This window comes from Nothobranchius furzeri, chromosome 13, assembly GCF_043380555.1.
Source record: "Nothobranchius furzeri strain GRZ-AD chromosome 13, NfurGRZ-RIMD1, whole genome shotgun sequence".
Classification (NCBI taxonomy): domain Eukaryota; kingdom Metazoa; phylum Chordata; class Actinopteri; order Cyprinodontiformes; family Nothobranchiidae; genus Nothobranchius; species Nothobranchius furzeri.
In genome coordinates this window covers 29,902,308-29,928,670 of record NC_091753.1, presented here as the reverse complement: position 1 = coordinate 29,928,670, position 26,363 = coordinate 29,902,308, and the positions used below count along the sequence as shown (strand labels likewise).

At 45.5% G+C, this 26,363-nt stretch overlaps 1 protein-coding gene across 3 annotated transcripts in view; it reads left to right on the top strand.

The window, feature by feature from the left end:
- Nucleotides 1-26,363, top strand: part of veph1 (ventricular zone expressed PH domain-containing 1) — a 125,057-nt gene that overhangs the window by 59,096 nt on the left and 39,598 nt on the right. For 2 of the 3 annotated variants that reach the window (XM_015951820.3, XM_015951821.3), the window contains exon 5: nucleotides 22,655-22,818. In XM_015951820.3, the coding sequence (XP_015807306.3) occupies nucleotides 22,655-22,818 (164 nt within the window). Of the gene's footprint in view, nucleotides 1-6,923; nucleotides 6,976-22,654; nucleotides 22,819-26,363 lie in introns of those variants that run through there. The other variant, XM_070543477.1, reaches the window with a different exon arrangement.

Sequence of the window (26,363 nt, the reverse complement as noted above, 5' to 3'; positions counted from 1 at the left end):
AACTCAAAATGTTGTGCAAATGTCATTGGGGGGGATGCAAAATCAAAAGCAACATTAAACTGTACAATCAAAAGCAAAACTCAAATATCAGTGTCATCATAAAGAAAGTTCTACTTTCCATTTTGTTCAACTGCTGTGGCCAGTCAGCAGGATCCATGGGGCCAGCAGCTCACACATGTTCACAGACATCTGTTGAAGCTGATGATGGCGTCTCTTCAGGCTGTTGGATAGGAGCACTGAGTCTGCTGGTGTGGTGTTGGGTTCTTCTTCTGTGAGAAAATAAACACTCACACACACACACACACACACACACACACACACACACACACACACACACACACACACACACACACACACACACACACACACACACAAAGCAACTTAACCCTCTGATGCATGAATTAAGAACAGTGCCACTTTCACATTCAAAAACAGGTGGAAGTGAGCGCATCCATGGGGAATATTTGAAAAAACTTATGTCTCACTCTCAGCTGCTCTTCAGCATCAAATAAATCGTAGAACATGAGGAAGAAGAACCGATGATCTGAGGCACTCTGAAGATTTCATTTATTAAACAAGGAGACACCGACACATTTCTGTACGACAGACCTGGGCATTTTACGGCCCGCGGGCCACATCCGGCCCTTTGGTTGACTTTGACCGGCCCGCGTAAGGTTAATTGGAAATTACAAAATAAATGTATTTTCTCATTTTACCTCATGCATGGGCTAAGGCTGCATTGCTTTTATTTTGAAGTTGTATTTTACGTGCACAATGACGCAATACGTATAGCAACAAGTGCCCGCGGTTGACATGGTGATTGTAGCCTGAGAAATGTCCGCTCATGCAAAAAAAAAAAAAAAAAAAAAAAAAAGAAAGATGCCGAATGCAGGATTTTCAACAAAAATTGGACTGCTAAGTATTTTTTTTACTGAAGTCGGAGGTAAAACCGTGTGTTTGGTTTGCGGGGAGGAGATTGCCGTGTTTAAGGACTACAATTTGAGTCGGCATTACGACAAGAAACACTCGGAAAAATACAAGAACTTGTCTGATGCTGAGAGGGCACGGACATCCGAAGCTTTGCTAGCAAAGTTGCAAAAGCAGCAAGGCTTTTTTACTAAGCTTCACACATCCAGGGATGCAGCAACCAGGACCAGCTTTGTGATATCCCACAAAATAGCTAAAAACAGCGAACCGTGACCAGGAGGATCGAGGACATTGCGGGGAACCTGGAGCTTCAGCTGCAACGTGAAGTGGCAAGTTTTGACTTTTTCTCATTAGACGGGAGCTGTGATGTCCGGGACACAGCCCAGCTGCTCGTATTTGTCCGGGGGATAACGGACTTCAAGCTCACAGAGGAGCGGGCAGCAATGCGGTCGATGAGAGGGACAACGACAGGGAGTGATCTTTTTACAGAGGTAAATGCGTGCATGGACACTCTGGGATTGAAATGGGAGAGACTGTCACAGCCGGGCGTACACTGTGCGACTTTTTCACTTTTTTGAGCCGATTTTCCAGTCGTGCGAGAAGCCACGACATCGGGGCGAGTTTTGCGCCGAGCGGTCGTGTAGTGTACAGGGGGTTACGAGAGGCGATTAACACCACGTGACCAGCCGCCGATCAGCAGTCGTGAGGTCGCAGGGACTTCTGGTGTGTTTAATATTTCGCTCGTCCCTCGTGAGGGTATCGCACTGTTGAAGCGGCGCTGCGAGCAGCTGCGAGCAGCTACGATCCAAAAAGTATCAGAACCGCTCACGGCGCATGCGCGCGCAATCCTGCATCAACGCCGGCCGGTCGCTCGCTATTTCCCTAATAACACACGCTGTTCGTTTTTGTTTCTACACGTTTTTTTTACTCACAAAGATTGTCAAGAAAGCGTGTTTGTCGTGTTCATGTCAAATTAAACTGATCATAAAACACAGATTCACTTTCTTTATTTCGTTTTCCTCATCCAACCCCCATAAATCCCTGTGTGTCCTCCTGCAGCACTCCCGAAGGACAACAGGCAAGACAAAAAAGTCTGACGTGTTGTGTAAAAACTGCTATTTTTAGCACATTTTGGGGCCGACGTGTTGCTACCAGACGTACAGTGTGAGCAGTCAGGTCGCATGCGAGAACTGGGTCGTACAGTGTGAGCACACGACTCGTGAGATCTGCTCTGCGAGGAAGTCGTACAGTTTGAGCTGAAGCTGAACGCTGCGAGTGAAAAAGTCGCACAGTGTACGCCCGGCTTAAGGAGGATTTTCCAAACCTGAAGAGACATGCTCAGAAGATGTTGGTTCTCTTCAGCTCTACCTACATTTGTGAACAAACATTTTCAATGATGAAGTTTACAAAATCCAGGTAAAGATCCTCTCTCACTGATGATCATTTGTCAGCTGTGCTTCGCTTCTCCACCTCAGACATCCAACCTGACTTTGATGCACTCGTTAAAGCCCAGCAGAGACTAGATTTCTCTCACTGAATAAGAAAAAAATTGCTTAAAAACACAAAATAAGGTGTTTGGACCACAAATGTAGGCAACTAGCAGTGAACTGGGACACTTTTTTTAAACCTCTTTCTCAAGATCACAGTTCAGTGATTTTATTTTACAGACAATACTGTGTGTCTGTAGAATGCTAAGAACCTCTTTCCAACAATATTTGAAACTCAGAATGTGTTTTGGAGTGAATGTGACTGAAACTGTTAACTAATATAAGTCACAAATGTTTAACAAAAACCAAATGTGCACACTTTGTTTACCATTGCCTTGGGAAATTTGAATAAATCACATTTTTGTAAGCCAACCTCACTTTTTCCTTTTTGCTCATTTATAACATATAGTCTACTCTTACCAGCTTGAAGAAACAATGGTATTTACTGCTTTTTATAAAGAAATACCATTAATATTATGCATAATTGACTTCAGCCTTTTGGCCTGCGGCCCTCCACAATATTTTCTATTTCTCATGTGGCCCCATGGAAAAAATAATTGCCCACCCCTGCTGTACGACCTTCTTCAGGGCATAAACCTTTCTGCCCTGAAGATGACTCACTAATGTCACAAAAACTAACATCCATCTTTTTTTTTTTACAAATTTACAGCCTAATTGACAATAACATCTTAAGGAGACAATTTCAGATGTGTATGTTGAGATTATTTAATATTCTCAATGCTAAATCAATGCTGCACTGATTGTGCCAAAAACAAGTGTCTGGTGTGGATTTAAACAAATTAATTTTGCATATCATATGTGATAAGCCGTTTAATTTGAAAAAGCCTGTTTCTACTGCTGATTACAAATAGCCTAACAAGTAACTTACTCACCTGGTTCTAGATGCTGAGATTGTAGCTCAGTAAATGTGCTGCTGCTGCGTGATGCCTGGATAGAAGACGCTGCAGCATAAACAAGAAAGAGACGGCATAAGATGTCATGCTGGGTTTAGGCAGTTCTCACTCCCCGCCGGGCCCGGCAGCAGCGGGGGAGTCCCCGCCACGGCCGCGGCGGTGCCTCCCGCCCGATGTGTCGGACAAAGTTGAAAATTTGCTACACCCACACCTAACGTTCTTCTGATATACAAATATTAAATTCATATTGTATGCGTACTTAAAACTTGAAACAACGTTCATAAAAGGCTGCAATCAAGCTCCAAAAGCCAGTAAAAAATCTTACATTCTTCATCATCACAGTGAGACTCAACATTGTCTCACTGCATCTGGACACGACGATTCAAACGTAAAATGAATGGGTTAAAGTTACAGATACTGTATTGTGTGTGTAAACAGCTAGCGAGGGTCCATCTGTGGAGTGCGTGGCAGGAGAGGCAGTTAGCTACAATGCTAACGCAAGAAGTTCCTTTGCAAAACTTATAAAGTCTACATACCTCTGCTTTGGGCCCGTTTTTATTCTTCTTCCTTCCGTCGCTTTCGGAATGCTGATCCCGATGGCTTAGGCGTTCTTTTCCTCGTAAAATATCAAACGTTTAAACGCGACCACAACAGGATGTCCTTCTCCAGTGCCACCCACACACGTGATCTCTATGGCAACCTTAACGGTCAAATGCATCGGAGCGGTGGCTCAAGCGGGAGCTCGAAATGCACTGCAGCCAGATCATTAGAATTTAAATATTGATGTTTTAATTTCATGTCATTTCAAAGGGGAATTTTGAGTATGTAGAGAGTGCATTTCATATTACAAACATGAATTTAATAAACTTTTTTTTTTTTTTTTTTTTTTTTAAATTTTGCGCCCTATCCATCAGATGGCGCCCCAGGCGGCCGCCTGTGTCGCCTGTCGACAAAGCCGCCCCGCGCATCTGCAATGTCTCATAGCTGTACATGCGGCTGTGCAGCCCCTGGCCACTGGTGTGGACTAAACCACTTTGCACATTTTTAAGGGGTGATAGATGCCTCAGAGATTATTCAGTTATTATTTTTAAGGCGAAATTCTGTTTCTTAACCTCTTTATCCAGGTAAGGGGAAGTTTATTAAGACATTAAGTAAGTTGGGGGAAAAAAACAACAACAATAAAACATTTTTATTCAAAGCTGTCTCAGGGCCCCTCCCTGCAGTGGGCCCTGGGTAAACGGTACCCTTTCCCCCCCCAGTCCGACGCCCCTGCTCATTAGTCCTGTCAAACAAAAATCTCAAACAAGAACAGCACTGATAACCAAAATAATACAAATAAAAACACATTACTGGTGCTGTGAAAAAGCCTCTGCCCTGCCCCTTTACTCAGTTTATTTGGTCAAACTTAAATATTTCAGATCTGCATCAAATTTTATTATCAGACAAACAACCTGAGTAAATACAAAATGCAATGTTTAGATGATGATAACATTAATTAAGGCAAAAGGCTTCATTCCCTCTTGTTTTCACTTATGTCAAAATGTCCTTGCAGGTAATTCAACTTTTTTAAATGATTAATCTTCAGAACATAATTTTGAACCTTTCAATTGTTTTTTTTACCTGTGCAGCTGACATTCTGGTCACACACATTCAGTGTCACAGTCTGGTCTGATTGTTAGGTAGTCCTTAATCCAGACAATCATGGAGGTGTCCACCTGTGTCCTACATAATAAATCAAGCTGGATTGTATTAAATAAACTGAAAAAAATCAAACGTGATCCTCACAGAGCTGCCTTTGTTGAAGCAGGCATGAGACAGACTGCAAAAGTGTATGTTTGCGTGTGGTGTTTTGGCAGCAGGCCCTAAGTCAATTTGGTTATTTAAAGGAGTGGTTCACTCATTTAATCAATATGTTTGCAGTGGTCTCTAGTAGAAATTAATGTCTTTCAAGTTGGATACAAAAGGCCCAGTGTGTATGTTTCAAGATCTAGAAGATTGCCAGGTCAGAGGAGAGCTTGAGACGGCAGTATTTGTCTTACTACCTGATTTTTGGACATCTCACCTCTGAACAAAAGTATCATTATGATCCCAAGAACTCCTCAGATAAGAAGCTATGTCTTCAAAAAACAAGGAATGAAGTCTAGTTGTATTAAAATAAACAAACAAACAAAACCCCCAGGATCAGACTCCAGGATGACTGACACTCTAATCTATAAGAATACATGTATTTGTACCGCTGTGGGGAAACTGCATAAAGCTGAGTAGTAGAACTATCAACCATGGTGTTCTAACTGGTTCAGACCTAAGCTTCACTGGTCACATTAAGAACTAGATCAGTGTTTTATCATCTTCATCAAATAGCACGACTCAGAGGTCTCATGTCCAGACAGGACCTTTAGAAACTCATTCATGTGTTCATCTCCAGCAGGCTGGACTATTGGAATGGTCGTTTGACTGGTCTTCCCAAAAAAGCTGTGAAGCAACTGCAGCTTGTTCAGAATGCTGCTGCTAAGAGTCTTAACAAGAACCAAGAGAACCGAGCACATCACTCCTGTTCTTAAATCTCTACACTGGTTACCAGTAAACTACAGAATGAATTTTAAAGTATTTCTACTAGTTTATAAATCACTCAATGGCATGGGGCCAGAACACATGTTGGATCTCCTTCCTGTATGTACACCCAGCAGAGATCCTTAGAAAACAGTGAGCTGGTAGAACCCCGGTTCAGAACCAAACAGGTTGTGAAGCTGCTTTTAGTAAATAAGTAAGTACATTTTATTTATATGGCATTCATCACAGACATAGAATCACAAAGTGCTTCACATAGATCAAAACAAAATAAAACATGTCATAAAATAATAATGATCTTAAAACCAAAATAGATTACCTTCAGAAAAATCAAGTTATAAAATTATAAAATATCATAAAACAAATGAAAGATGATTACAAATCTGAGTTAAAAATAAAAAACAAAAGATTTACGTAAAAGCTGCTTGAAATAAATGGGTATTTAGCTGTTTTTTTAAACTGTTCTGACAGTCAATCCTATGTAAGGATAAAGGAAGATCATTCCAAAGTCGGGGTGCAACAGTCTGGAAGGAGCGATCCCCTCAACTTTTGTATCTGGTCTTTGGAACTTCTAGAAGGTTCTGGTGGGTGGACCTGAGGGCTCGGGTATGAGCATTAGGCTTTAACAGTGCAGTAATACAGGGAGGAGCTTGACCATGTAGAGCATTGAAAGTTATAGTCGGGATTCTAGAATGAACTCTAAAGTTAACGGGTAAACAGTGCAGAGACAGCAGAATAGGAGTGATGTGTGCTCTTCTGTTTGTTTCGGTTAGAAGCCTCGCTGCAGAGTTCTGGACCAACTGAAGGCGGTCAAGTGTTTTTTGTTAAAAAATGTGAAGAGTGTGTTACAGTAGAAGGAGATAAAGGCATGGATAACCATTTCAAGTTCATGTTTTAACACCAACCTTTGCAGTCTGGAGATATTTATTAAGTGATAAAAATAGTTTCGGACCAATGTTTTTGACTGGCTTTCAAGAAGCATTGATTGGTCAAAAATGACACCCAAATTCTTTGTTTGTCTCGACAGCAGAAGATAAGTGATCAGCACTGTGCCATTGCATTGGTTTTCGACGCCCACGGTAAAACACAAATTTAACCGACATTTAACCTCTAACCTCTTGCTATTTAACCTTCCCCTCACCCCCATCCTAACCTTAACCCAATTTCTCATTCTAAACTTCCCGTTAACCGAATTTGAGAGGGACGTTACTAGAAACAAATTTTTGCATGTGCAAGAAGGTTAAGGTTAGGATGGGGGAGAGGGGAAGGTCAAATAGCAAGAGGGTAAAGGTCACAATTCGGTGAAATCTCCATTTTACCGTGGCAGTTGGAAGTTAGCGCGTCGCCTCCCGACGCGCTGGGGCTCCCAACAAGTCGGAAACAAACGCTTGGTCCCCCTCGTCATTTTTCGACAATGTGTTGACACTGCACACAGATGGAATTAGCTTCCTCATGACCTCAAATGTGCCCTAACTCTAGTAACCTTTAAATTTAAATTGAAAATATTCATGTATTCATCAGCCTTAGAATGAATGTTTCTTATATTGCACCATCTGCACTGTAACTGCTCTCCCTTTAACTTAATTTTTTTATTCTTAAATCTGGAATTAATTTGTGTATTTTAATTGTGCTCTCATGTTGATTTTAATGGCCTTGCTAGTCTTGCTAATGGAAAGCACATTGAATTGTCTCTGTGTAAGAAACGGGCCATATAAATAAAGCTTCAAGGCCTAGTCACAAGTACAGAACTGACTATAGAGCTCCGGGAGTTGACGTCACTTCTCCCGGCATGCAACAGTTCAAATCGAAACAGCGTCATATTGGCAGGCAGAAGCCCGCAGCTGGACTATTTTGTTATTGTCAGAAAACTCAATCAAACGGGAAATATGGTAGATTCCTGTTGTGCCCCAGGATGCCAGAACAGATGCGGACGACATAAGGAATGAGCCATCTACAGGATTCCCCAAGATCCGGAGCACCGCAAACGTTGGATCATTGTAATAAAACGCGCTAGTGACCGAGCTAAAATGAAGCTGTGGGATCCCGAGAGTAAAGGTTTTCACTTATGCAGTGACCACTTCATATCAGGTACTTAAGCCAACGTTTCCCCAACTGTGTATGGTATTTATTTTAAATGCTTTTATTACGATTCTTAGTGGGCTTCCTAAACTTTTTTTGGCGTGGCTTTTTCTGTCTTATTACTCATAGCAACAAGTAAACATCACGTAAAACGTTGCCTCGTGATTTCTACGTGCTGCCGTTTACGTGTCTTATGATCACAGCAATTAACCGGCTAAGCTGTATTTAATTTTTAAGCAGTGGTTGATCAATTGTCAGATCACACACATAAAAAGCACTTTGGATTGCTATTATCTGTCTCACAGAGACAGATCTCAGACAGATCCTGAGACGCTCCTGCCTGACATATTTATTTTATTCACGGAAAAAAATCAAACTAGTGATTTCTCTTGGTGTTCATGTTATACATTCAAACAGCACAGCACTCTATTTAAACTACTTACATGTAAATCTGTTATTTGTCCATCCATCCATTTTCATACGCTTATCCGGAGTCGGGTTGCGGGGGCAGTAGCGTCGAGAGGCCCAGACTTCCCTCTCCCCAGCCACTTGGGCCAGCTCCTCCGGAGGAATCCCAAGACGTTCCCCGGCCAGGTCCAGTAAGAAGTCCGCTCCGACAGCTTCTGGCGTTTATAAAAGTGTCCCAGGGGCACGGTAAGGGTCGGAGATGTTTAGTCTATTTAATTTCTGACTATATAAAACAATTTCTTTGGTTTTAAAGTGTGAAGTAAACTCCGACAAAGTAAAATCCAAGCCGATCCCATTCAATTTTTTTACATTTGTTGCCTGCCAACATGGCGTCTACTCTCTGAGAGTCATGTGATGTCCGGAGCTCTATAGTATCCCTAAAAAGGGTCTTCCTCTGCTTTAAGACTAAACACCGTTAAACTGAAGCTTTATCAGTAGAAGTCTAAAGCCATCAAGTGTATATATGAGAAAAGAAATGCTCTCGGGCATAGAACCTTGAATTCTGCTCATTAGATTTAAAATTAAACTTTGTTTTTTAACCTTAATGGGATTCCAGAAATTTGTTCAGCTCAGATGGGGTCCAGTGTTTTCTCTGAACCCTCCTTCTGACTGGTTACTATAGCAATGTCTTTGTCCCTGCTGTCCTCAGTGAGACACATTTGTGCTTTTTCCAGTTTGCAACATCAGTGAGACTCTGAGCTGGAGAGGACATCTATGTGTTTCATAACTCAGAACACAGAAACACGCAGCTAAATCTGTTGAAAGTGTGGATTTAAGCATATCAATTGATTCCACATTGATGCTTGTGGATCAAACAGCAACACTGTATTTATTCGTGGGATTTCATCAAAAAAGTAAAACCTCAAGCAATCTTATTTATCCTGGGGTCATTATTTTATATTCTCCTACAAGTACAGGATACACAAAACTTAGAAGAAAAACATTTTAGTAGCAGGGGGAGGCGTTAAAGCAGTAAACATACTTTGATTGAAACAATTGATCAGAGATTTTCAGTTTTTATTGGATAAATATGACTTATTCTGAACAAATCATGCTAGAAAACATCCAAAAATTCTATTTCTTATAGGTAAAAGTAAGAAAATGTGTTTAAGTTGCAAACCCTCCTGTGCATACCTAATGTATGACTCAGACACAAAGGAACTATAGGATAACAGATGCTTCTCATTAAGTGTTGACTCAGCAGGAAAAAGAGCTGAGTCATGCATTGGTGTAGGACTTGACTTGACATAGTCGGAATGATTCATATGAGAATCTCACTTGGTGGTGATGATACCTGATCAGAACCAGTCAGAGAGGACAGGAGGTGCTGTGGTGGTGAACGTGTTTAGGGGTGACTTATCGCATCCATCATTGGGTGCTGCTGCACACTTTATGAGCTGGATTTGAAATTTTAAACCGAACCACATGGACATACAAGCTGGATGTCGTCGAGAGAAAGAGAGAGAGAGAGAGAGAGAGAGAGAGAGAGAGAGAGAGAGAGAGAGAGAGAGAGAGAGAGAGAGAGAGAGAGAGAGAGAGAGAGAGAGAGAGAGAGAGAGAGAGAGAGAGAGAGAGAGAGAGAGAGAGAGAGAGAGAGAGAGAGAGAGAGAGAGAGAGAGAGAGAGAGAGAGAGAGAGAGAGAGTGTTTTATGAAAATCTCAGTATTTTTATTGTTTTTGAATATCGTCTTTCTTTATATTCTGCATTTCAGAGGTTGTCCTTTTCCTTGGACACCCGGGGTTATTTAAACTGGGTTTACGTGACTCTCAGGACATTCAGTTGATGCATGAGTGTTGGAAGCTAGAGAAACAAAACATTTAACTTGGAACCAAGGCCGGATTATAATATGGGCAAACTGGGCACAGGCCCAGGGGCCCACAGCAACAAGGGGGCCCACGCAAGCAGCAGTCTTTTTTTTTTTTTGTGCCGCAGTCTTAACGTTGGAGAAAAATGTTGAGAAGTAATTAAAATCGCATCCACATTTTCTAAGTTAACACACATTTCTTTTAACAATGGTAGTTTTTGTATCTTTACTGCCTGCTTCAGCCCTCTCCCCCCTCCCTCTGCGCAGCCGCCGCAAACTCACTGATGCGCCTGCAGCCTCTCACCCCAGCTTTCCACCGGAGCCGTCAGCAGCACGTTACTGCAGCAGCACGTCTTGCTCGCGTATGCTGCTGCTTGGCCCTTCCCACGAGACGCGAAGCAGCAGGGGAGCAGCTGTCACCGACAGAGCACGAAGTCACACGAGTGACTTCATCAGTAAACACAACAACAAGCAGGAGAAAACTACAACATGGTTTGTGTTTTATGTTCTGTCCGTTTTATAATCGCCAATACAGACCTGAAAAACAAAGGAGACCACTATCTATGTGATAACTTCTCACGGGGCCGCACAGTTAGTAACCTTTTTTAAAAGTAAAGCAACCGGAAGGCAGTACGTTCTTTATTCTGAAAATCTCGGGAGCTTAGCTCCGTTTCCGCGTCCGATTTCCTGTCTTTCCTTCCCCAAAAGTGTCGAACTTGACCCGTTTCAGAGGCGTCACGCGTAGAAAATAGAACCGGCGCGTAAAGGCTGCGACATGCTGCTCCTGAGACGCGGCCGACTCACGCTGCTGACGGCTCCGGTGGAAAAGGTTCTGTTGACCACAGCGGTTCCTATCAGCAGCTATGACGTGCTGCTGCAGTAACGTGCTGCTGACGGCTCCCGTGGAAAGCCAGGGTCAGAGTTATTGCTGCTCTAAACATTGAAAGAATCATTTAATTTTCTGTTTCTCACTTCTGATTACCTTCAATGGTGTCTTTTTGTTGCAACCACCAGGTACAAAAAGGAACTTGATGTTATTTGACTATTTTTTCTGTCCTGTCTGTTTATTATCTTCCTGCATCTCCTCTCAGTCCTAAAGAAAAACTGCTACATGGCTTCATATATATTCACCTTATGAGTTACCTTTGAAATGCAGTTAAAAAAGATCTACCGACCGCAAAAATAGCGGAGAGCGCACCACACGCCGGCCGCACCAGTGAGGTGAAATCACCGGAGGACGAAACAGGTTGTCCGCTCCGCAGCAGTAAAACGCATCAGGCACAAATAAAAGACAGAAAACATAAAAGGATATGAGCCGACATAAACAAGTGCGTGTTAAATTTGTTTTTGAGGTGGCGACACTTTGAGAATGTTACTGTGGCCGTTCTCAGGACGCATCTGTCTGGAGCGCGTCAACGATCAGAGCTTTGCGCCTCTCAGCTCTAAATAATCCCAGCAGAGTCCACATGAATAATGTAATATAAATAGAACCATGATCGTTTACGGGCTAAAAATAGTCGATAGTCCATCTTCCCTAATGTGTTTGTGGCCCTGCGGACTTTTCTAACTCTACCTGCACTTCTTATATGTGACTCTCACCATTCATAAGGGTACCCGCACCATCAGCTAAGAGCAGAGAAAATAGAGACAGAATCGAGGATAATTCTGTCTGGATGTGGATGGAGATTACATTTTACAGCAGCCTGATCATCATTTAAATACGTAAACCATCACCTGTCTTCTAGTCCACGCTATCACCAATATTTTAATTGGTGTGTTTGTGTTTGTGTGTGTGTGTTTTAATCGGTGTGTGTGTGTGTGTGTGTGTGTGTGTGTGTGTTTTCCACTTCAAAGACTGGTCTAACCAACCAGAGCAGCGTGTCCAGTAACAAATTAATGTTACAATTAAACAATTCCACTTCATGTAGGTTAGGAACATTTCACCTGCCGTGGCCCGACCGCTTCTACTCCACATAAACTTTGTGCGTGATCAAATGTCTCTAAAGGTGCTTTCTGAGCAGAAGAGGCTATTCTGCCTCAGACAGACTGGATGCGTCATGCGTCTCCATATTGGAGATGGGAACAAGCGCTATTCAGCCAAAGTTTCCTAATCAGAGAATATTTTTACAAGTGACATCCCTCAGAGAGACAGGGTTTCCAGACCGCTTCAGTGGGAGGAAATCTTACCGCATCGCTGTGGTTCTGCGCTGCGCTGCGAACCCCTCTACAGATCTTCAGCCCACTGTCCACCGTGTGCGCTGCGAGCTGCGCTGAGCACAGTGTCCAGTATAAAGCTCTGATGTTCTGATGGGAAACTTTTTTGATTTATTTAGTTACCTCTGCGATGTGCATAACGATTAAAATGTCAGCTCATTCATGCGCATCAGTGTGCGTCGGGGTAATTCTTTCAAAACAACGAACATCCTTGAGTTTATCCGTCAAAATGAACAGTCAAATGGAAATATCTATAACCTGCCATTTAACTGTTTTGCCTTCTTGTGAAGATTGTTTCAAAGAGAAACACTTAAACTTGATTAACCCCAGAGCTATGCGCACTACGCTGTACTGACTGTAAATGGGGGAAAAAACGATTCAATCGGATCCTTTTCTTACCTTTTCAACATGGATTAATGTAAAAATTTCATTGAGTACAAACTTTAGTCGCACCAATCTAACGAGACAGAGCCTGGATTTATATTCTGAACAGTTTAAACATGTTTAAAACGGAGGCATGCATGACACATCAAAAGTTCGCACCTGCTCAGCTATTATGGGAATTAAACCAACAAGATGAATAACATAATTATTTTAGGCACAGACAACATCCCCCACACTTTTGAAAAGCTTGCAACGCGCCTGCTACTAGTTACAAATTGTGAAGGGGAACGATTTTCACAAATGACAAGAATAAAAAATGAACTGAGAACAACACAAACTCAACAGCGCCTCAATGCATTGTCACTGGTGGCTATTGAATCTCAGCTTGTCAGGGATCTGGACTTTGATGACATTGTAAATGAATTTACTAATAGAAAGCAGTTTTTCTGAAGGTAAGAGAGGAGACCAACAAGAGGAAACAAAAAGAAGAGGAAGTAGTCAGGAGTCAAGAGGAAGAAGGAGACAGGATTCAAGAGGAGGAAGGAGGAAGGAGACAGGAGACAAGACGACGATGGAAACAGGAGACAAGATGAGGAAGGAGACAGGAGAAAAAAGGAGGAAGGAAACAGGAGACAAGAGGACGAAGGAGACAGGAGACAAGAGGAGGAAGGAAACAGGATACAAGTGGAGGAAGTAGCCAGGAGTCAAGAGGAAGAAGGAGACAGGATTCAAGAGGAGGAAGGAGACAGGAGACAAGACGACGAAGGAAACAGGAGAAAAGATGAGGAAGGAGACAGGAGAAAAAAGGAGGAAGGAAACAGGAGACAAGAGGACGAAGGAGACAGGAGACAAGAGGAGAAAGGAAACAGGATACAAGTGGAGGAAGGAGACAGGAGACAAGAGGAGGAATGAAACAGGAGACAAGAGGAGGAAGGAGACAGGAGACAAGAGGAGGAAGGAAACAGGACACAAGAGGAGGAAGGAGACAGAAGACAAGAGGAGAAAGGAAACAGGAGACAAGAGGAGGAAGGAGACAGAAGAAAAGAGGAGGAAGGAGACAGAAGAAATGAGGAGGAAAGAAACAGGAGACAAGAGGAGGAAGGAGACAGGAGACAAGAGGAGGAAGGAAACAGGAGACAAGAAGAGGAAGGAGACAGGAGACAAGAAGAGGAAGGAGACAGGAGACAAGGAGAGGAAGGGAACAGGACACAAGCGGAGGAAGGAGACAGAAGACAAGAGGAGGAAGGAGACAGGAGACAAGAGGAGGAAGGAGACAGGAGACAAGAGGAGGAAGGAAACATCAGACAAGAGGAGGAAGGAGACGGGAATCGTTGTTTAATACAAGACCAAGCTGGCAGAATGCATCTGTATTTTGTAAAGATCTATGACAGTAACAGGAGGATCACAGAAGATCACATGACATATTTTTTTTTACCTTTTTTTTTTTGTTTTACTCTAAAATTGGGTACTGAAGCTAGAGGCTAACGTTTAGCTGACAATGCTAACGGTGAATTAGAAACAAATAGTTTGCTCTAAAAATATCTTTCAAAGTACTTTTTCAATTACCAACTACTTGATTTTACAATGAAGTGACTGTGTTTGACTTGTCTTCCATCATAAGGCTGCCAACTCTCACGCTCTGAGCGTGAGACACATGCATTTGACCCTCTTCACAGCTCTCATGCCACACCTCCAATCTCTCGCTAAACCAGCGCCTGCGCTCCCCAAACGCGCATCATGCACAGTGTGTAGGGCTTATGAAAATAACCAGATTATATTAATTATAGCATTAGCTACTGAACAACATGCACACAAACAACACTTAAGTAATAATTTAACTGCCGTTATTTCACACAGAGAATCCCATCTGTATAATCCAAGTCGATGTGCTTTTTTCCGCTCTGGTTGTGAGATGGGCGGAGTGGTAAGTTCCACCTGCTGTTGATTCCCGTTCTTTCTCCCAGAATCGTGAGCTGCGGCTGTGCGCGCCGCCAAAATGACATGCTTTATTTAGAAATACAGCCGCGTCGCCAGCCGGTGTTGACGGAGCTTCAGTCCCTAATGTTTTTCTTTTGTTTTCACTAATCAGCCACCAGTGTTGGGCAAGTTACTTCAAAACTGTAATGCATTATTTATTACTTGCTATCCTCATTTTAAAGTAATTCATTACATTACAATATTACTGATTTTAAAATGTAAGGCATTACACTACTTTTGCATTACTTTAAGTTATTTTCACCAAAACAACTTCTATATGAATCTGACACTCAGTGAGCTCATGACATATATGTGGAAAGTGAATATGTGGAAAGTGATGTGGTGTCTGAGCTAGGATTGCTGTTAAAAATAGTCAAAGTGCTTTAAAATGATTGTTTATTACATAAAAGCAACAACAAACTGTACTCTCAGCACGCTGCCATCTTATATTAACTGAGCAGGCAGTGAGGTGATGGGCGCTCCAAGCCTATATTTGCTTTGGTCCCCAAATGCCTTGATACGGCCCTGGATGTGGGACTGACTTCTGGGGTGATCTGATTCTATCACATGTATGAATATTAAATGCTTATAAATTATTGCTTTCCACTGGTAAAAATGTGTATTGGGGATAAATCTACCTACTTTTTTCCTTGATTTTATTTGAATAATTTCCTGCCCTTTCTCTCTCTAACCTGCATGCTGCATGTTTTCTCCATCTTCCAGAAAAACTGTTTCCTAGATTTCCTACTTTTTGACTAATAAGCCTAAGGGATCTACCGAACGCAAAAAAAAAAAGCTTAATATGCGCTGCGTGTCACGAACTCCTCCCGCTGACTTCATTCCAATCATTCCTGCCACCAACGTGGCGGCTGACGTCATCACGCCGACACTACTTAAGGAAATGCCGGCGTTTCATTCATTGCTCAGTCATCGTTCTCACCAGACTTTGTATCGAGTCTCCAGGCTTACCAGCCCTCAAAACCTTCTAACTAAACCTTCAGGAGATAACCACGCCGGTTATTTCCGTCACTCCGCGTCTGGGCAACAGAATCTCTCAGTCACGCTTCAGATCTGCCAACGAACCTGACAGGATGACTGAGCCCTTAGTTGACCCAGCGGAGTTCGCGCGTCTGCGTGTCGAAGTGGCTCAACAGCGCGCAACCTTGGATCAGCATACGGCAGAAATGAACCAGCTCCGTGCCGTAGCTGATCGCCAAGCCACCAAGATCGAGTCACTCACCGAGCTAGTTCTCCAGCTGACCACCGCTCTGCAACGTCAGACCGCAGCTGTTTCTGACAGGATGGAACCACGCCTCAGCCTTCCAGAGAAGTGGGACGGAACCAGGGGATCCCCGGAGGGCATGTTGGCGACCCTGGCCATGACTTTTGAGTGCCAGCCGGCATGCTACCCCACATCCTGCTCTCGTGTCGCCCTGCTGACCTCACTGCTGACAGGTCGAGCAGGTGAATGGGCGGCGGCTCTTTACAACCAGAAATCTCCTGCTTGCAATGACTACGAGACTTTTGTAAAGGAGATGAAAAATACTTTTGTGCACCCCAGTAGCGAGGTCTCGGACGAGACTCGGCTGCTTCAGCTTCTCCAGGGCTCCCAGACGGCGGCTCAGTACACCTCTCGCTTCCGGACGACAGCAGCTTGGTTGAGGTGGGATGACGCCGCTCTAAAGGCCGTTTACCTTGTGGGACTGTCACCGAGAATCCGGGAGGGCATGATCGGGCACGAGGTCCCAACTTCCCTGGACCTGGCAGTGGATCTGGCTCTCCAACTGGACCGCTGCATCCTGAACCGGCCGAGCACCATGTCAGCCCCCGTACACACCAGGGCGTCACCCCGCCGGCCGGCTCACCAACCGACGGAGGAGCGATGCAGCTCGGACATCTTCCCCCTGAGGAACGGGCACGGCGCTATCAGGAGGGAAGATGCGCTTACTGTGGGGAGATGGGTCACCACCGTGGCACGTGCCCAACACGAACGGGAAAAGGTCCCTCCGGGTCGGAGTAGGAGCTGTCCCGCCCGGAGTCTCCACTTTTCCGGCTCCACACCAAACCACTCTCCTGGTCTCCCTCCACCTGGACCAAGGCCCGACCAGACTGGAGGCACTTTTAGACACTGGGGCTGCGGAGTGTTTTATCGATCACAGACTGGTTACTCGGCTCAAGATACCCCTCACCGCCCTCGGCCGACCCATTCCCGTGACCTCTGTGGACGGCCGGCCCATCATGCTGTACCCTCTCACCCACCGAACTCAGGGTCTCCACATGACTATTGACCAACACCGGGAGACCCTCCACTTCCTGGTCATCCAGGCTCCGGCTACGCCTCTCATCCTGGGTCATTCCTGGTTCTGCCGCCATGAGCCTCACATCTCCTGGTCCACCAGTAAAGTCCTGGCCTGGGGCATGGGTTGCCATAACCACCGGGGCCCCCCTGAACCTCGGACTGGATCAGCCCCTCCCACAGACGTAGACCTGACGCTCGTCCCTCCTCAATACCACGACCTCGCTCAGGTCTTCGCTAAAGAACCCACTACCAGGTTACCTCCTCACCGACCCTTCGACCTGGAGATCAGGCTCCAGCCCGGCACCACCCCCCCTCGGGGTCGCCTGTTCTCCCTCTCTCCGGCGGAGACCCGGGCTATGGACAATTATATAACTGATGCCCTCCAGAAGGGATTCGTCCGTTCCTCAACATCCCCCGGGGCCGCGGGGTTTTTCTTTGTAAAGAAGAAGGAGGGGGATCTCTGGCCCTGTATAGACTATCGAGGGTTAAATAAAATAACAATCAGGGACTGTCACCCTCTCCCTCTCATGGGCACTGCCCTGGACGCCATCACACAAGCCGCAGTGTTTACTAAACTGGATCTGCGCAGTGCCTATAACCTCATCCGTATTAAGGAAGGTGAGGAGTGGAAGACCGCTTTATCACGCCCACTGGCCACTATGAATATCTGGTGATGCCTTTTGGCCTCTGCAACAGCCCTGCCGTCTTCCAGCGGTTCATTACAGATGTGCTGAGAGACATGTTGGGCCGCTGGGTCTTTGTTTATCTAGATGACATCCTCATCTACTCCCGCACGGCCGAAGAGCACATCCGGCATGTTCGAGCGGTTCTGTCCCGCCTCCTGGACCATGGACTTTACTGCAAACTGGAGAAGTGTGCGTTTCACCAGGAGTCCTTCCTGGGTTTTACCATCTCCTCCCGGTGCCTGAAGATGGACCCCCAGAAGGTTCAGGCAGTAGCTCGGTGGCCTCTACCCACGACCCTGAAGCAGCTGCAAAGTGTCCTGGGTTTCTCGAACTTTTACTGGAGGTTTATACGCAACTTCAGCTCCCTCGCAGCGCCACTGACCTCACTCACCAAAACCATCAATCAGCCTCGCCCTTTTCGCCTTACTCCAGAGGCTGTCCGTGCTTTCCATGAGCTGGTCGGACGTTTCACTAAGGAACCCATCCTCCTCCACCCGGACCAGACCTGGCCCTTCGTCGTGGAGGTGGACGCCTCTGATGTGGGAGCGGGGGCCGTTCTCTCGCAACGGGGTCCAGACTCTAAGCTCCACTCATGTACCTACTTCTCCCGGAAGTTTTCCCCCACACAGCAGAACTACGGGGTCGGCGACAGAGAGCTGCTGGCTATAAAATGGGCTCTGGAGGAATGGAGGCAGTGGCTCCTGGGGACCACCGATCCCTTTCTGATCTGGACCGACCACCAGAATCTCATTCATCTAGTCTGCCCGCCAACTCAACCCTCGTCAGGCTCGGTGGGCCCTCTTTTTCGAGCCGTACCACTTCCATATCGCCTACCGGCCTGGCTCCAAAAACCTCAAGGCGGACGCTCTCTCTCGGCGTTTTGCACCAGATGCCGACCCCACGGAGCCTCGGACCATTCTACCGACTCAACGCTTCCTGGCCTCCCTCCAATAGCCGTTGGAGCAGTCCATACGGTCAGCACTTCCTGGCGATCCGGTGCCGCCGGAGGCTCCACCGAACCGTCTCTACGTTCCCGCCTCCTGCCGACAAGAGGCGCTCGCGTGGGGGCATTGTTCACGGCTCGCGGGACATCAAGGACAAGCCCGTACCCTCCAGTTCCTCCGTCGGGCTCTCTGGTGGCCATCCATGAGGAAGGATGTCCGCGAGTTCACCGCTGCGTGTGATGTGTTTGCTCGCTCCAAGTTCTCCAACCGACCCGGCGCTGGAGAGTTACAGCCCCTCCCTGTGCCCAAGCGGCCATGGTCACACATCGGGCTGGACTTTGTCACGGGACTGCCGGCGGTCGACCACCTGGACACCATATAGACTATCACGGACCGTTTCTCCAAGGCCGTGCACTTAGTGGCCCTGGCCGGCCTCCCCACAGCCAAGAGGACGGCCGAACTGCTCCTGGAACAGGTGGTGCGGCTCCATGGTTTCCCTCAGGACATGGTTTCCGACCGAGGACCCCAGTTCGTCTCACGCTTCTGGAAAGCGTTCTGTCGCCTGGTCGGTGCTTCCACCAGTCTGTCCTCTGGATACCATCCGCAGACAAATGGTCAGACAGAGAGAGCTAACCAGCAGCTTGGACGCTACCTTCGCTGCTTCGCTTCGTCCCAGCCGACCACCTGGCCCCGCTTTCTCCTGTGGGCGGAGCTGTCACACAACCTCCAGACCTCCTCTGCCACGAGTCTGTCTCCCTTCGAGACCTGTTACGGTTATCAGCCTCCTCTGTTTGACCATCAGGTGCCCGAGGTGGAGGTCCCTGCTCTCCAGATGCTGGTCCGCCGCTGTCGGCTCGCCTGGATCCGGGCCCGTGCGGCCATCACCCGGGCCAACACGGAGTATGCCCGCCAGCATTGCCGCCGCCACCGGCCTGGCCCCGTCTTCCGGTCTGGCGACCAGGTGTGGCTCTCCTCCGCTAACCTGTGGATGCCGGCTGGCTCCCGGAAGCTCACTCCTCGCTTCCTGGGTCCGTTTCCTGTCCCCGAGGTCATCAATCCAGTCACCTGCCATCTGCGCCTCCCGGCTACTCTCCAGATTTACCCGGTCTTTCACGTCTCCCAGCTTAAGCCGGTGATCTCATCTCCTCTCCACCCTCCACCGGTCCAGGTGCCTCCGCCCCACGGCGTTGAGGCGGATCGCACCTACACGGTCCGCAGGATCCTGGAAGCTTGCCGCCGGGGACGAGGTTGGTAGTACCTCGTGGACTGGAGGGGTACGGGCCTGAGGAACGCTCTTGGGAGCCCACGAGCTCGTTTGTCGACCCTACCCTGCTGACTGACTTCTGGGCTCACCGTCCTGGGACTTCGGGAGCCGTCCCTAGGGGGGGGGGGGTCCTGTCACGAACTCCTCCCGCTGACTTCATTCCAATCATTCCTGCCACCAACGTGGCGGCTGACGTCATCACGCCGACACTACTTAAGGAAGTGCCGGCGTTTCATTCATTGCTCAGTCATCGTTCTCACCAGACTTTGTATCGAGTCTCCAGGCTTACCAGCCCTCAAAACCTTCTAATTAAACCTTCAGGAGATAACCACGCCGGTTATTTCCGTCACTCCGCGTCTGGGCAACAGAATCTCTCAGTCACGCTTCAGATCTGCCAACGAACCTGACACTGCGCTCCAGCAGCAATGAGTTGAAATCACCGGGGCACAGATTATGAACTCAGCTGAAAAGTACATGAAGTACCAGAGAATATGGGCTGATATAAATGATCGCAAACAAATTACTTTGTTTTGGTGGAGCGATTTTGTGAATATAACAGCAGCCGCGTGCAGGACGCAGCTGGAATATTTGAGCCATTACCACTGAGTACCCTTTGCTCATAGAATGCCTGAAAAGCTGAGTCCATAAATGACGTAATATATGTGGATACTGGATCTTTTTTCAGGCTTCCCGCAATTTGAACTTTTAGGAAACCCACATCTTGATTCTGGGTTTAAAAATGTATGGTAATTACCGCGTTACTGACAATTGTACCGAGTAAATATTACCTTTTTCTTTCCCTGTAATGCCTTACATTTCCACATTACAGCAAAAAGCAATGCATTACAGTAGTTAATTACTTTTGTATCGCGTTACTCCCAACACTGTCAGCCACAGATCACTCGCTCAGAGCACCTGGGCTTCCTACCGTGGTGACTCACTCACATGTTCCCTCTCCTACATTAGTTGGTGACGCGGTGAATTACCACTTTACCAGTGTGCTTTTCCTGTTTGTGAGACGAACCCCTCCTCTATAACCAGGTTACTGGTACGGAAGCCTGGAAAGGCCACAACTCCTCAAACGTTCTGATATGAATTAATATAATTGAATAGAGTAACTTTTATTAGTCCCACAGTGGGGACATCCACTCATTACAGCAGCACGTACACTTAGAGAAACAGATTACAGGTAAAACTGTGATTCCAGCCATGTTTGCTTTGACAACTTCAATAACTTCATGCTAATGACCCACATGAACATAATCCTCTGTTTAGTGGATGCAATTACATCAGTGAAGTTAGCTTAAAATGATAGATTTTTTTTTCTTGGCAGGAAATAATAACTGGTAATATTATGAATGACATGATATTGCCTACCCCTAGATGGAATTTAAAAACATTTACATTAATTATAATTAAAACTTCATATGTGACATGTAGTTGTAACTCTTTACCGCAGATAGATAGATAGATAGATAGATAGATAGATAGATAGATAGATAGATAGATAGATAGATAGATAGATAGATAGATAGATAGATAGATAGATGATAGATAGATAGATGATAGATAGATAGATAGATAGATAGATAGATAGATAGATAGATAGATAGATAGATAGATAGATAGATAGATAGATGATAGATAGATAGATAGATAGATAGATAGATAGATAGATAGATAGATAGATAGATAGATAGATAGATAGATAGATAGATAGATAATGTGAAGAAATTCAGGAGAATTGATTTCTATTAAACAAAGGTCAGTTCCCTCTGTAAAGTCCGAAGTACGTTTTCTTTTTCTGATGTTTTTTTTTTTTTCAGTCAGTACAATACACTCAGTCCAATACATCCCCAAATATCAACACCATATGCTACACATGCTTTATAACCTTTGGCTTTTATCTTTATTCTCTTCAGCTTTCTTTGGTTTGCAGAATCTTACTTCACCTAAACATTAAGCATACAGGATTTCTCGTGGTCTGAACTTTGGCTTTTTGTAGTCATTTCATGCAATCCTGATGGTCACCAATTATTCCCCTTCTGTGTGAAAACAAGAGTCTTTGTTCGGTGAAGTGAATCATTTAAAGATGTTTCAAGCCCAGACTCAGGCTGTTGCGTAATGTTGTGGGTTTTCCAAATCTGTGTGCTGATTCTCAGTCCCTTCATGTCCAGTCATGCATCAGCTTAACTTTGTCCAGACATAATTCTGACACTAAAGGGGGCCAGTGAGTGTTAAAGCTCGGTTTTAATTTGTGTAATGATGAAAACATCAACAGGAAAAACCGTAAAGGTACCCAACCAACCGCTGGTGTTCTTCTATTGTTGAGTTTAAATGGTAAATAGTCTGTATTTGTATAGCACCTTCTTTGGGTTCTACAACCCCCAAAGCGCTTCACAACACAATGAGCTACAATGTAGCCACAGCTGCCCTGGGGCAGAGGCAAGGACTGCCATACACTGATGCCACTGGTCCCTCCAGCTACCACCAACATGAAAGCGGGTTAAATGTCTTGCCCAAGGACACAACAGCAGCATTCTCTGGTGGGAGCTGGGATTGAACCTGCATAGTATGAAGACACAGAACACTGATATGTATTTCATGTAGGTTTAATCTGGTCTCTTCCTGTCTTTCAGGGAACCACATGCTGTTACGAGTGCTGCCTTCAGTTTATGCAAGACAACCGGATACCATCCACCGTCACCTGGGTAACCTCACAAGGATGATGTCACAGCTGGAAACACCTGAGAAACAGCACCTGATTAGACTTATCCAGATGGTTGCTGAGCAACATCCACTTGTACGTTTTATTTTCTGTGTAAATCAGAGTTCAGGGGAGTTTCACATCAAGAGGGTGATTATAAGATATGGGGGTAATAACACGTGTGTCCGTCCTGTTAAGATTCAGCAAAGATGTTTAGCTAAAAGATGGATCGGCTGAGCCACAGCTCCCAGCTGTTATATGTTTACTTTTCCTGCATTTTCCTAACAGCTCTGTTACAGCAGGAAAAACTGATCTACTGACAGCTTAACATGCAGACTATATGTCAAAATAGCCCTCTACCTGTTTTAACAACTCCACAACAAGGATGAACTCCTCCAGGTTTGTGTTATTTTTGGAGATAAAACATCAGCAAACTGCATCAGTGGTAGAGTTGTATTGCTGTTAGCCAATCAGAGGCGAAATTCAATTCAATTCAAAAATACTTTATTAATCTCAGAGGAAAATTGATTGCTGTAGTAGCTCAGAATAATAATAATAATCAAGTCGTCAAAGAGTTATTGTATATTACAATGGCTGTTGGTAGGAAGGATCTCCAGTAGCGGTCAGTGTTGCAGCGAAACTGAAGAAGCCTCTGACTGAAGACACTCTTCCGTTGTCGGACAGTCTTGTGAAGAGAATGCTCAGGGTTGTCCATCATTTTCTTGATTCTCTGGAGATTCCTTCTTTGCATTATCTCCTCCAGTGGTTCCACAGTCGTCCCCAGAACAGAACCAGCCTTTTTTATTAGGCTGTTGAACCTTTTCAGGTCCCTGCTTCTGATACTACTACCCCAACAGATGATGGCTGAAGAGATTACACTCTCAACAACAGACTTGTAGAAGAGGTGCAGCATCTTGCTACAGACATTGAAGGACCTAAGTGTCCTCAAGAAGTGCAGTCTGCTGTGTCCCTTCTTGTAAACGGCTTCGCTGTTCTTTCTCCAGTCCAGTCTGTTGTCCAGGTGAACTCCAAGGTATTTGTATTCCTCAACCACCTCCACTTCTTCTCCCATGATGGAAACAGTGTTTGACTCCACCCTGTTTCTTCTGAAGTCTAAAATCATCTCCTTTGTTTTTTTCACATTCAAGGTCAGATGAATGTTTCCACACCATGCCACAAAGCGCTCCACCAGCTCTCTGTACTCAGCTTCCTGTCCATCTCTGATACACCCGACAACTGCAGAGTCATCTGAGTATTTCTGTAGATGACAGGTCTCTGATTTGTACTGGAAGTCTGAGGTGTACAGGGTGAAAAGGAATGGTGAGAGTAAAGTTCCCTGTGGTGTTCCAATGTTACTGATCGCCTGGTTTGATGTGCAGTTCTTCAGCCTCACAAACTGTGGTCGGTTTGTCAGGTAGTCTTTAATCCAGGCGATAGTTGAGGCCCCCACCTGTGTCTTCTGGAGTTTCTGGCAAAGTAAATCAGGCTGGATTGTGTTAAATGCACTGGAGAAATCTAAGAACATGACCCTGACAGTGCTGCCTGCTTTGTCCAGATGACAGTGGATTGGTTGAAGCAGCTGAAAGATGGCATCTTCAACTCCAACTCCATGGCGATAAGCAAACTGCAGCGGGTCCTGATATGTCCCAGTTTGCTTATTCAGGTGGCCCAACAGGAGTCTCTCCAGGACCTTCATGATGTGGGATGTCAGCGCAACCGGTCTGTAGTCGTCATTGACTTATGGGCGAGTTTTCTTTGGAACTGGAACAAGGTAGGATGTCTTCCACAGGACTGGAAACTTCTCCTGGGCCAGGCTGAGGTTGAAGAGGTGCTGCAGAATCCCACAGAGCTGCTCTGCACATGCCTTCAGTACCCTGGGGCTGACTCCATCTGGACCTGCAGCCTTGTTCCTGTTCAGTCTCTCCAGCTGCCTCTTCACCTGACTTCTAGAGACAGATATGGGGGAGGGGGAGATAAATGGGGCAGCAGCATCTCCTGACTTGGTTGAAGACAGATTTATAGAACCAGAAGAGTCCACGACTGTGTTAGAGGACAAAAGAGCTGGCGTGTGACAGGAAAATGTTGGATTCAGAGGATGGGATGTCTGATTGGCTGGGGACAGGCAAGGAGGATGCTGGGTTTGTTCCTGAACTGAACCTATTGAAGAACTTGTTCAGTTCATTGGCTGTGTCCAGGCTGCCATCTGTGCAATCTTTCCTCTGCTTGAAGCCTGTGATCTTCTTCATCCCTGACTAGACATCTCTGATATTGTTCCTCTGTAGTTTGTTCTCCAGCTTCTTCCTGTATGCCTCCTTGCTGTCTCTGATCTTGATCTTCAGTTGCTTCTGTATATTCCTCAATAATTCCCTGTCTCCCTCCTTGAAGGGTTTTTTTTTTCTCATTTAGCAGATTCTTCAGTTCACTGGTGATCCAGGGTTTGTTATTAGCGAAGCATCTCACTGTTCTGGTGGGTCTGATGTTGTCCACACAGAAGGTAATATAGTCAGTGACACATCCAGTCATGGCATTGATGTCCTCTTCATATCCTTGGCAGAGAGTCATCCAATCTGTGGTCTCAAAACAACCCTGCAGGGCTTCTTCAGCATCCTGTGACCATTTTCTCACAGTTCTTCTTGTCACAGGTTGCCTCTGAACAAGTGGTTTGTTTTCTGAGCAGAGAAAAACAAGATTGTGATCTGATTGTCCCAGAGGAGGTCTTGTTTTGGACATGTATGCATTCTTTACATTTGCATAACACAAATCCAATGTCTTGTTTTCTCTGGCGGAGCAGCTGACAAACTGTTGAAATGTTGCAAGTGAAGCAGAGAGCGAGGCATGATTAAAATCACCAGATATAGCCACAAATGCATTGGGGTGCTGGGTTTGTACCTTAGCGACAGCAGAACTGATGGCATCACATGCATTTTCAGCAATGGCTGAAGGTGGAATATAAACTGTTGCCAAGACAACACTGGTGAACTCTCTTGGCAAATAATATGGGCGACAACTTACTGCCAGGAGTTCAACATCTGGGCTGCAGAGACGACATTTCACTGAAACATGACCTGGATGGCACCATCTGTTGTTGACAAGCACTGCCACTCCACCTCCTTTTCTTTTCCTGCTCCTCTTCAGATCTCTGTCTGCTCGTACAGTCAGGAATCCTGGCAGAGAGACGCTGGAATTGGGGATATGGTCCTGCAGCCACGTTTCAGTGACACACATAACACTGCACTGCCGAAACTCTGGCTGAGTCCTTGAAAGGGCTTAGAGTTTCCTCCATCTTGTTGGCCAGTGATCTTACATTGCCCATTATGATCGATGGAAGAGATGGTTTGAATTTCCTCTTTCTCTGTCTCCGTTTTGCTCCCGCTCTGCACCCACGCTTCTTGCGTTTTAGCTCATTTGGGATTTGTGGCTTCAGTTGAGGTATTATTTCAGCCTTTCCGATGTTAATCACCTGCTCCCGATTGTAAACCAGCTTGTTGCCATGGTTACACATCATAACAAATACTCAAAAAGTGAAAAAATAGCAGTAAAAAAATCCTCCTAGCTTCACAGCACCAGAAACAGAAAAGTAAAATGTCCAAAAAAATACAGTTTTTCTTGAGAAACTAGAAGAAAAAATGTCCAAGAAAAGG